The 13,103-nt window shown below is 34.8% G+C and overlaps 1 protein-coding gene across 1 annotated transcript; it reads right to left on the reverse strand.

Annotated features, from left to right (window-relative positions):
* Positions 1 to 1,869: 1,869 nt before the first annotated feature.
* On the reverse strand, positions 1,870 to 12,747 carry LOC129256466 (IgGFc-binding protein-like). The gene is made up of 9 exons (XM_064096632.1): positions 12,720 to 12,747; positions 12,473 to 12,505; positions 10,967 to 11,014; positions 10,631 to 10,672; positions 9,700 to 9,738; positions 8,467 to 8,496; positions 6,892 to 6,936; positions 4,736 to 4,765; positions 1,870 to 4,155 (listed from the first exon to the last, which is right to left on the reverse strand). The coding sequence occupies exons 3-9, from the start codon at positions 11,007 to 11,009 to the stop codon at positions 2,873 to 2,875; spliced, it is 1,512 nt and encodes a 503-aa protein (XP_063952702.1). The 5' UTR covers positions 11,010 to 11,014; positions 12,473 to 12,505; positions 12,720 to 12,747; the 3' UTR covers positions 1,870 to 2,872.
* Positions 12,748 to 13,103: the final 356 nt, after the last annotated feature.

Genomic DNA, 13,103 nt, shown 5'->3' on the forward strand with positions numbered 1-13,103 from the left:
GAAGTACACTGAACATGGCGGACAAAATGAAAGAGTTTGACAAAAGCTCCTTCCAAAAACAATATTGAGTTGTACACGATAATTTAGTAAAATATATATCACCTTTACCTCATTCCACTGATGTTATGGGTCGTAAAAATGCGTAGATTAAATGTGTAACATCTTTACAGGAGTTCGACAATATTCTTCTAATCCAAGTCAGTTTCAAAGCTCTTGAAAAATGCACTATACATCAACCATTTTCAGTCCCCCGTTCTCGTAAGAACAGACCATCTGCTTCCCGCTTATCTTATCTGGTTTCCATTTAAATATAAATTTAAATATATATATTTTTATTGCTTTTAAAAGATGCTCGGAAGGATTAGGAATGGACATGAAAAGATTATTAAATTGTGAAACAAGCAAAGACTTTACCAAAACCACGCGACCAAAAACAGTAATGTTATGTTTCGACCAAGATATCATCTGTCTCTTTAGTTTGTCAAATATTCTCTCATAGTTAAAATCAGGAAGCTTATCTTAATCAATACAAAAATCTATTCCTAAATATCTTATGAATTTAGCGTTGACTAGTGATATATCAATCCCATGTACCTGGGCCATGTCTTATACAAAGAGTTGCGATTGATCCCATCAATCACAAATATGGACGGCCAGCGACGTCAACATCTATTATGCATGTTTGATCAAAATATTTTCTAACTATGATGTATTTTCATGCATTCATTGTTTTCTTGAAACTTCACTCAGCTTCTCTTTGTCTACAAAGGACATTATGCAAATTTCCTGTAGAAAAAAACATGACACTGATGGATTTCCATAGAATGACGATTGATTGGATTAATCGTCACTCTCTGTAAGACGGGGCCCTCATGTAAATTGATCTTAACAGTTTTTTCATTGATCCAATACAAAGTATCTGTGTTTTGTCAATATTCAGACTTAAACATGTGTACTGAGAAAATACATTTAGAAGTTCTAGAACATTATGTAAGCTTTCTATACCATCCAGACACAACACTGTGTCATCTGCATATTATGCTATGTTCTTTGTTTCCTATAAATATACCTTTTATTTTTTTTAGATTTCCTAGCAAGCAAGCCTAAAATCTCTGCACATAGAAGAAACAGATACGAAGAAAGAGGACCCCTGTCGACATCCTCTTTTACTATTGAAGCGAGAGGTCAAACAACCGTTGATTAATACATTTGAATCAGAATTTGAACAAAATGATTTAATCCAATTTATGAAATTATCATCGTAATAAAAAAAATTGTAGTTTATTCCATAGGAAATCGTGTGAAACACAATCGAATGCCTTTTCGAAATCAATAAAAAGAAATATCCCCGGCATATTTTTGTATTCTGTATCAGAAATTACGTCATAAATAATTCTGATGTTTTCCCTATGTTTCTACCAGACAAAAAGCCTTTCTGGTCGTTATGTGATCATTCAGCCAGGGTTTTATTTTCATTTCATTTTTATTTCATTTATTTATTCAACTTTTAAAACAAATAACATAATATACATAACAAATGTATTCGTAAACATAGTGTATCAATGATCAAATTAAATATCTAACATAAGTATTTAACATAATATACACTACAAAATGTATTAAAAAAAAGTGAGGAGCCTAAATAAAAAACAATTAGAAAAAATCTTATTTTGGACATTGAGCAGAGATATGGGGCACTGGTTTTTTAAGAATGATATAGTAAATATAGTTAATTAGAATTTTGCAATAGGAAAGGGGTAAGATGCTGCAAGTATTTTTTTCCATATCTAGAGATAACAGCCAACAGTGGCCATCGTTAAGATACGTCAAAGCTCAAAAACCGAGATTAATCTTAGAGGATTTTTTTTTAAAGAACAGGTATGGATTTTTTTTTTTATAGATATACCTACATTTGAATTTATTGGGGAACAACGGTCGCAGGTATGTGTCAATACATCAGTGACTCATATAACTTTTTATTAAGATGCCAAAGTCTTTCCGAGATGGATTTCTAGATAAGTGCTATAACTACGATTTATTTTCAGATATTTAAGGTACATCAGTAATCTCTGGTGAATCGCAATTTTTTTTTTGTCAATGTTACTCTGAGATTCTATCAAATCGTTTGAAAATTGAATGATAATTTTAATACATAGGATTTATATAGCGTCTTATCCATTTTGATTAAATGCTCAAGGCGCTGAGAAAAGAGCAAAAACACAAAAAAAGTAAAGAGAAGTTCAGGAACAGGCACATTACAAATTTTTTTTGTCTTCAAACCTAGTACCTGCTGGTGTAAAAATGCAATTGTAGGTTGCCTTTAAAGGATGCTGCAGAATTTTAGTACTTCGGCCCCTGTGGTAGTGGATACAACAGGCCTGGTCCGGCCTGAGCAAAGGCTCGATCGTCCCAGGACTTGTTGTTTATATCAAATCATTTATTGTCTGTAGGTTTCATCCATTGCTCCTAGAGAGATAAAGAATTAATTAAATTTTCGATATGAAACTGAAAATTAAGTTTCAAATATCAATATCTTCCGTGCTCAAGCTATACTGGAATGGGTAAAAAGAATATCAATTTAGGTGGGCCATTCCCCGACATCTCGGCATTCTCTGGTCACAGACGAAACCCATTACTTATAAAAGGCAAAATCAAACTAGTCTGTTATTTCATTTTGTGATATATATATATATATTTGTGTTTGTTCAACATAATTATGGGGTCTCCAAAGTAAATTCAACAAAATATTATTTTGATTGGTTAAATAATTGATACAAAAGTGAGAAATAACCTTGATAATAAGCATATATTTTTAACCAATACGAAAGTAATTTTCGAACGTAATTTTATTTGAGGTTGTTGGAATAACAAATTAAGAAGTCACAGGAAGTTCAAATCTGGAGGGGTAGGCATAGCTGTTGTACACATCATCCCCGTAAACGATCACGCTGAACTTGACATCCTCGTCTACGTGGCGGAGTGTATGATAACCAGGATCGATTTCCACCCTGAAGACTGTGTAGCCGGCATGTCTTAGGACTTCAACACTACTTGAAGAGAGAGCTCCCAAGCTGATGCTGTCAATCACGAGACCTTGATCATTGTCGGTTTCAATGGTTACACTGATGTAATCATGAGCCTCGGTACTCTGCTGATCAACCACAAAGAATGAGACTTCTCCGGATGTCCATTGTTCTACAGCTGGCACGATTGTCATGGATGAATCGCCGGCATCGTCTGTGTAGACGCTTTTCTGATACATCAAGACCAGTATCGGATTGTCGGCATGAATAGCGATTGGGTCAGTGTTTAAACCGATGTCCACGTCCAAGAAGCCAGAGCTGGATGGAGAAAAGGATCGTGTGGAAAGGACTCCAGATCGGACCTGCACGTTGGCACCACTGTGACTTACAATGATGCGGATAATAGTTCCACTTGTACGACCTCTAAAACTCGAGAAAACCACAGTCTTTCCCCACCGCTCAACGGGTGGCAGTTGTTCCACAAGGTAATTGCAGAATTCTACATCTACCGGAATCCTTGCGCAGCTATCACCAGACACGACTGACACAGGTTCAGTAGTGGATACGAAGGACCCCGTCAAATCCGTCAAACTCTGGAACTGGACGGTTTGATGGCTTGTCAAATCTAGCTCTAGTGGATTGTTGCTGTTGTACACGTCTCCTTCGTACTCCACATCCTGAGAGAAGTGGATAGTAGCATGGGTTGTACTAGCATCACCAGTGGTCAGTGTGAATTCTGAGTGATAGTCGCCTGTAGCCAGAGGAGGATAACTAGCTATGACATATTCAGTGCCCAGACCGGTGTTTGAAATTGCAGTAAACTCCTCAATACTAATCCCATCCACAGACCTACCACGCACAGCTATTTTATCGCTTGCTACAATAGTCACCGTACTAGATTGAACCCCTTGGCCGACCGAGAGTGGTATCCCTTCGATACTGAGAACATATTCTTCAGAAGAGTCCACCGTAAATGTAGAATGGAACATGTCACCAGTCACTTCCACTGACACCGTTGAGGATGATGTCGTCGTAAAAATGAGGGAGTTGTTTGTGTTAGCCGATTGCAGAGCGTTTGCCGGGAAAGCGAATGAAAAGTCTGTGCCACTCGAACTTTCAACTACATCGGGATCTAATATTTTAAAAGAATAAGAAATAAAACACAATACAATGAGAATGGTACCGAAATATTAAAACCCTGGGTATGAGTCACCTGTAGAGACAAAGACACATCAAATTGATGATTATTCAGCTGCCTACGCGGAGAAGAGTAAGATGTGACTAGCTTGTCGAAACAATCATTTTCATGTTTTGCTGGAATTAAACAGTAACCCTTGACATTAAAAACAATGGACCACTTACGGTTATACATGGTTTGCAATCAATCAATCAAACGCAAAACCAGGGAAGTTTAAAAGGAGCTAGGGGCGACCTTTCGGAGTTCGAGTTACACGATCTACACCCTCTTTCGTATCCTCTTCCGTCTTCTCTTATCCCTTGTCTTCCTCCTTTTCCCCTTATTTTTCTTTCCTTGAAAAATCACGGAGATAGTTGCCCCCACGTCTGTATAGAGCCGCCCCTTCGCAATGCTGTCTCCTCATAGTGATACACATTGTAATTTGACAAAATAAAGTTGTATTCATCACGGACGTGTAGGCCTTAATAGGGGGGGGGGGGGTTGTGATATAAATATGAGAACACATTAATCTTACCAGCTGTGGTAGAGGTACTCGTGGTTGTTGCTATGATTTCGACAAGGAAAAAAAAGAAAACACAAATCGGAAAGGAAATAATTAATAGCAATTGGATGTTAATCATGCTCTATCCGTGGACTGATATACAACTGGATGCTGATGGTTTCCCAATCTGTAGTAGTTTTGTTGTGTGTTAAGTCAGACTTAATTCGATCATTAGATCCATGGAGCTACTAACGTTAGCAGCTCCATGATAGAACCATTTTTATAATCATGGTATTGATCTTAAGGACAGTTTATAAAGGCAGATGATTTCAGAGCAAAGAATCGTCCAAAGATTTTCAGTTATGATTTAATTCATAGTGTGGAACAAATAAAAGATATGTGTAATTTCAGAGACGTTTGAATAGATGGTAAAGATGCATTAGGATCTAGGGACCGTTTCATGAATCTTGTTGTAATAACAAATTTGCAATAACTGTTAAAAACCTATATACTGAAACTTGGCTGTTTTTTTCATAGAAATCTTGTATTTCTTATTGTAGCAATTAAGTCCCTAGAAACGGGACCCTGATAGTGCTCACTCTGCTTGAACATTGTCATCAATGTTTTTTTAAGGTGCATATTACTTAACATGAAAAAAGGTTCAAATTTGAACCCTGGTTTATTTCTGCACCCTATAGGGTGCTTAATATACGTAATTGCATCCTTAAAGGTGCACAAAAAGGGCACAATTGCCCTCATTAACACCCCTTGGCCTTGGGACGCAGCTATTGTACCAACCCCTAGGGTTCAAATTTGAACCCCTATTTCTTAGTGTGTAAGGATCATTTTACCATTGCCTAAAATATTGTCTACTTCTAGTGGAGCTGATCTCCTAATTGGGCATGTCCTTTGAAGGGTCTCGAAGGTATCTAACCAGAGACCCGTTTCATACAGTACTTACAACTGAGGTAACTTTACCGCTATGGTAACTGCCATGGTAACAGGGATGGGCAGCATATCACAATCAAGGTTACCATGGTATATAGTTGCCATAACGGCAAATTTAGAACAGTTGTGAGACTTAATGAAACGGAAACCTGATGCTTAAATCTTAACACTACACGAACAGCCATTTGTTACACCAGATAGATGTTTAAACCATAGAGCTATTAACAGCTCCATGTTTAAACCAGGGAGTTGGGAGTTCTCTGTTTAAACAGCACCAATTTGGTCTTGGGCTAACTGCAGGTCGGCGTTCAAACTATTCTTCTTATATTGACACCGGACTGGTCTTATATAAGCACCGGCGTGTACGTTTGCAGTTAACGCAGTTAACCTTTGTGATACATGCATGCAATAACGATTTGATTGTTATGTTTTAAAAGAAGGAATGTTTGGAAGAGTATATTTTGATCGTTCTGTTAAAGGGATGATCCGGGCTGAACATATTTATATCTAAATAAATAGAGTAAAATTCACCGAGCAAAATTCTGAAAATTTTATCAAAATTCATGAAATTGGACAACAAATAACAAAGTTATTGAATTTCAAAGTTTATCAATATTTTGTGAAAACAGTTATATGCACATCGTCATGAATATTCATTTGGTGGGCTGATGATATCATATTCCAACTTTCCTTTTTCTTATGTTATTACATGAAATCATAATTGTTTCATTTTTCATACATGTGTAAAGGATGTTCCTCCATTATGATGAAATGAGCTGCGGCAATAAATAACTAACATGACTAATGCACTTAACCAGTTGTCAATCCAATTGTTTTAGTTCTTGGTAGAAAATTTTTGAATAAACCTAATTTCATATAATGAAATACAAAGAACAAGTGGGGATATGACATCATCAGCCCACCTAATAAATATTTATGAAGGGATGCCTAGAACAGTTTCACCGGAATAATGCAAATCTTGAAAATTCAATAACTTCGTTATTTGTTATCCGATTTTGCTCAAATTTTCAGCGTTTTGTATGATATGAATGTAATAGTAGATTAGATACTAATCCGAAAGTGCATTCTCGGTAAATGATCCGGGACATTTTGAGTCGTTGGCGATCGGAGCTGTTGCAATAGTAAATGGGGCGTATTGTCTTTAATTAAAAGAACCAATTTATGTAGGAGCCTGTGTGAACAAGATGATTAAGGTAATATAAAAAAGTAAATGATCTTACCAGCCAGTGTAGAAGCACCCATGGTAATCGCACTGGTGACGATGACTATATAGATAAAAGAACACATGAACACTGGTGGTTAAAACCATGTAATGATAATAATAATGATTTGATAATTATTTAATCATCATCAAGACTCTAACAGTATTTGACATATATTCACTTCAAAGTTTACTGCTGATGTTAAAGTACATAAATAACATGCTTCCATCGCTTCCATCGGTCCCGATTTATGGAACTTTCTACCAGAGTCTATCAAAAAAATTTCATCTCTTTACTCATTCAAGGCAAATGTTAAATCCATGTTATCAGAATATTTAAAGTAAGTCTGTGTCAGTATTTCAGTTAATCATTAAATCACTTTTCATGTGATTTAATCATCACCAAATACTCTCCCATGACCATCATCATCATCATCATCATCTCCATCATAGCCTTCATTTTCACCATTATCACCATCATCCTCATTCATCTCCATCTTCATCATTATAAATTTATGAACAAAATAACATATCCATTCTGCTTTATGAAAGCATGTATTAATTTAATGAGTTTTATTCCGGGGTTGTCATTTTTTTTCAAGCAATCTGCTTATAACGACAATCCTTCTCCTGCAAACTGTAAATGTTAAATTTTCTTTGTTGGCAATAGATCATATTTGTTTAGAATGACTTTTTTATTTTGTATTTTTTTCTTTATGATTCATACCAAAATCAATTACCGATATATTATGTTTGTTACGTAATGAAAATTGTATTGTATACCAATATTATGAATGCAGAAGAAAAAATAAATCAAATCAAATCAAATCATCATTATCATAATTCTTATTACCATATCATTATTTAAACCGCCACTCTCATCATATCTTGGCTGGCTCCTCCAATGCGCCTTTGAATGTCTTTGACAGATAATGGCACTATACAAATGCTGTGCATCATCATCATCATCATCATCTTTACCACCATATGCATCATTATTTTAATCGCCACTACCTACTACCTAGGATAGCAGTAGTAGTAATAGTAGCAGTAGTAGTAGTTATAGTAGTAGTAGTAGTTGTAGTAGTAGTAGTAGTAGTATTAGTAGTAGAGTAATAGTCATGGTAGTAGTAATAGTAGTAGTAATAGTATAGTGGTAGTAGTATACTACATCCATTATTTTTATTATGAATGTTATCATATTTTATAACAATGGTAATAATTAGCCATAATTTCATCATCATCATCATCGTCATTGTTATTATCAATATCTTAATAACAAAGGTTCCTATTTTGGAAGTTGATAACAATCCACAGACTTTCACAATGTCCCAAATTGATACCAGACATGCCAGAGGATCCTTGTTAGCAACAATATTATCGCAATACAAGAAACATGGTCTAAGGCGCCTGACTATGCATGGAAAGTCCGGGGTTCGATCCCCGGCCCGGGGCACCTATGCCCATGAACAAGGCATTTAATCGACAGTGCTCTTTTATCCCGCATTCTATGAAAAATGCCATACGCATTCTTGGTAACTAGATGTACACTAACCCTTGTTTAAAAGAAATGATAAACTTCGTGTAAACTTACCAGTAATGATCTCAGTTGCATCTGTTGTTACTGAAATAGAATTATAGGATATTTATATTTGATACTTGACATGCTTGATGAGATAATTCCTATTGCAGCTCCAAAAAGCCACACTGGAATGAACTTTGCAATATATCGTGAAAGATTGGTGTCATAATGAAGATCTCTATTTTACAATAAAAGGAAAGTGCGATGTGCAAGTAAAAACCTGCATACATCTTAAAAGAATAAGAGATCCGGTTGAAGGCTGCAGATTTCTAATAATGGGAATTAATTAAGCGCAGCCTCTTTGAATGCTGGTAGACCCGTTTTGTATACAACTTCGCCAGGCAGATGGTTCCATATTCGGATTGTCCTTGGGAAAAAGGAAATTTGTAGGAATCAATTGACGATTTTGGCACAGCAAATTTCAGCGTATGGTCCTTCCTTTTTATTACCATAATATATGAATCTATAGTTCATCGGGCTTAAAAAACAAACAGTAATCCATAGTATATTCAGATTATTTGAGGGTATACAAATACATGGATATCGAGTCTGTTCAAATGTGCATACATATGCCTATCATGGTAGCAGTAGATTCATTATAGTCTACAACTCATCGGTGTTTAGATCCGATAAGCTGAACTTAAAAGGCGAACTCAGGGGAAGGGACACTTATTGAAAAAGACAATTATAGGGTCATTCATTTAAGTATTATTTTAAGAATGGGGAAAGTAATCTTAGAACGGCATATGAGCACTGGACAGCCGATTAAGAGGATAACTTATTACGTTTACATGGGGCATTTATCACAGTGCAAGATATTAATATATCAAACAGAAAATAAATATCAATCAATCTAAAGGAGCATATACCGTGACCATATATAACATGAATCATTTCAAAGGATGAATTCATCAAGGTTGGAAGGGAGTGGTCGCGTCTATAGAAACACACACGCCGTTAGAGAATAATTCCGTCGAAATGAGAACACGTGCGGTTTTGAGGACTTTTTACTTTAAATTAAACCTGACACTACACTATATAGACTCAATGAAATTCATTTATAAAAAAAAAGTAGTGAATAGGAAACAGATATGAAACTTTTCAGCATTGACAAGGGCGATATTAGAAGGAATTTCAGTTATTACAAGTGAAAATTAATTGGCCTATACTGATTAGACAGAAAACCGTAGGCCTACTTTCAAGAAATCAAACAATTCACAAGTGATACACGTGTTATCATCTCACCGATATTTGATGTAGTTGCATCTTCAGTTGTTGTGCCGGCTGCCATTAAAAATGGAAGGAAATAATTGTAGTTAGCATGCAGCTGTTAAATAAAGACTGTATGATCTATATACGCATTTATGAATTCTCACGATGTCATTAATACTTTAACTTTTTTAACAAAGAATTGATGACAATTCATCAAGAATCAACAGGTTTCAATCGAGATTACATAAGCAAAATACATATACATTTTTGGCAATGTAATACAATCTATACTTGTAGTAGTTACACCCGTAGTTGCATCCGTTGTCGCTAAGATAAAAAAATACAATGTAGTTAAAGTAGGCCTACGACAATATCATTTATGAACACACAAGACCCATCTCTCCCATAAAATCTGTCAGAAGTTTTGATAAACATTTGAAAATATGAATTATATATATTGGGCTACGTTATACTAATTGTTGTTGATTGATTCTTTGTAAATTGTAAGTTTGATCGTTAATCAAAGAGCATTATGCCATTCATTCATCAGATTTAAGCCCCATCCCTCATACAGTCCCTCAAGTCCATTTTAAGTTCTAAAGTTTTATTTTCTTCCACTATTTTATTTGTCACATAATCAAATTGAGTAAGGTTCCGTTCACAACAAGCTATGCTTCACTTTATGTCCTCTACTTTGAATGTAGAGCTTTATAGATAGCTCCTCTTGCATCGCCATTTATTGTAATTATTCAACTATTTCAGAATGGGTTGTATGCTTTGTATTATTTTGATTGCTTTGTGGAAAATCAGTAAGATGAAACAGAAATTTAAATAAAACATCGAGATCCCGTCTCACAAAGAGTTAATTTGCGAGTTATTGACATTCCATGCAGAGATTGTGGACTATATCCTAAAAGCATGCAATAGGTACAGTATCGTTGTGTAAAAAAATAAATGAAATTACCAATGCTAGTCTGAGCCAGATCCGTCGTTGTATCCGTTGTAGCTAAAATGAAAGAATATAAAAAGACGGGAACGTTTAATTCAGAAATATAAGTTCCCTCATATTTTGTAAAGATCGATATCCAAGTATCAATCAATTCTTCCATGGACCGAGTAGGTCCATGGTTCTACATAGCACAGGTGATAGTACCGCACATTTACGATACAAAATACTGTACTGTTGTGGGAATAGAGTGCCACGCGCACTCGAATTTATTTACAAACCAATACGAACAGTTCATAAAGTAACGCAGGTTTAATACTGGGTTTAATATGATATTCAAAATAAAAATCTTACCAGCCAATGTAGAAGCAGCCGTAGTGGTACTTGCGTCAGTCATCGTGACTTTAGGAAAAAGAAAGAAAAAATTACATTGAATTACCCATTGGAATAATTAACAACATTGGGGTCAATGACCATCTACAAGTTACCCAAAATTGACAAATTTTTAGATCATGGAAACGTGGGCTATATTGTTATGTAATAGATTTGATTTCATTTTATCAACACCTGTCAGAGTCTCATTATGTAGTTATGTCTGTTGTTGTGTCTGTAATCGCTTCATAGATAGAATAAGAGAAAAATTACGGGTTTGTTTAAAGGGATGGTCCGGGCTGATAGTATTTATAACTTAATAAATAAAGTAGAATTCACTGAGCAAAATGCTGAAAATTTCATCAAAATCGGATAACAAATAACAAAGTTAATGCATTTTAAAGTTTAGCAATATTTTGTGAAAACAGTCGTCATGAATATTCATTAGGTGGGCTGATGATGTCACATCCCCACTTGTTCTTTTGTATTTTATTATATGAAATTAGGTTTATTCAAATTTTTTCCTCCAAGAGCCAGAAAAAATGGATTGACAACTGATTTAGTGCATTAGATATTTATTGCTGCAACTTATTTCATTTTAAGGGAGACATATTATTCACACAAGTATGAAATAATGAAAAAATATGATTTTATGTAATAACATAAGAAAACGGAAAGTGGAGATGTGACATCATCAGCCCACCTAATGAATATTCATGACGACTGTTTTCACAAAATATTGCTAAACTTTAAACTTCAATAACTTTATCATTTGTTATCCGATTTTGATGAAATTTGCTCAGTGAATTCTACTCTATGTATTAAGATATAACTATTTTCAGCCCGGACCATCCCTTTAACATGTTTAAGTAATGGAATAAAATTTAAAATTTAAACGAATTATCATAAGATTTTTCCGTTTAATAACGGTGACGGATCAAGGGGGTTAGGGATTTAACCCCCCTTGGTCTGCCAAGTAAAAAGAGTACATTTTGGTGCCAACCCCAAATTACTGTTTTTTTTTATACTGACCGTTTGTTTTGCTAGTCAAATTTCTCGTAACCGAAATGACTTTCATTTTGTAGGGAAGCCCTTTTTTTCTCTCTTTTTGGCTCGTCAAATTTTTCAGTCAAACCCCCTCCTTGGAAAAACGTAAAAGCTAGATCCGCCCCTGAATAATGTATAAGAAGATCGTCCCCTGCAATTTTTCCGTATTGACTTCTATTGTTGTTCAGTGGGTCAAACTTTAAAAAATCGTTTATTTCCATCCTCATTTTATTTCTTTCCCTTCCCTTTATGTTTTCTCGCGCACCTCCTACTTTACCTTCATCCTCAATACACCATTGGCTTGAAGTGACCTTGACTTCATCATCTATAGCTATTGTATGCCTTTCTGACTATACATGACTTCTAACTTAATCATATTAAGCATATTATTACGCTTGTTCATGTTTTAATGAGATGACAGGACAAAATACATCGACTTACCAGCGGTTGTAATGTCATCAGTTGTAATAACATCTGTGTCATCGAAAGGGATAAAAAAATGAAGATTGGATTTCTTCACAAGGGGAGATATCAATGTCGCCTATTATTCTTTCAAAGATATTAAAATAGATTTAAATAAACTAATCATTACCTATACTTACTGTTTCTAACTACATAACATGATTAGATTATATACCGTTTGTTTATGTTTATTAATAAAGTGATAAAACAAAATACGTAAACTTACCTGTTGTTATAATGTCATCCGTTGTAATAGCATCTGTGTCACCAGAGGGAGGGAAAAATAATAAAGGGGGATTATTAATGACAAATTCATGAAAGAAAGATAAAAATTTCTTCAAAATATTACATTTCCAAGATATAATAGAACTTAATTCAATAAATCCATTTTCATCTACACGTACTGATCACATTACTAAGTTGATCAGATTATATTATTATGTTTCTTCATGTCGTAAACAGGTGATTTTTTTTATAAGGTGAAGGAACAAAAAACTTTCACTTACCAGTCGTAGCATCTGCGTCATCCAAAGGGAAGAGAAAAAAATATAAGACGGGATTTTATGACAAAAGAAAAACGCAAATTAATTTTTAAAAATGGGCTGTCCTG

This window comes from Lytechinus pictus, chromosome 3 (assembly GCF_037042905.1).
Source record: "Lytechinus pictus isolate F3 Inbred chromosome 3, Lp3.0, whole genome shotgun sequence".
Classification (NCBI taxonomy): Eukaryota; Metazoa; Echinodermata; class Echinoidea; order Temnopleuroida; family Toxopneustidae; genus Lytechinus; species Lytechinus pictus.

Coding starts and splice junctions, on each gene's coding strand:
- LOC129256466 (XM_064096632.1), bottom strand. CDS start 11,009: ATGACTGACGCAAGTACCACTACGGCTGCTTCTACATTGGCTG. Junction 10,673..10,966: donor GGCTGCTTCTACATTGGCTG/GTAAGATTTTTA, acceptor CTTTCATTTTAG/CTACAACGGATACAACGACG. Junction 6,937..8,466: donor TGCAACTGAGATCATTACTG/GTAAGTTTACAC, acceptor TTATCTATATAG/TCATCGTCACCAGTGCGATT.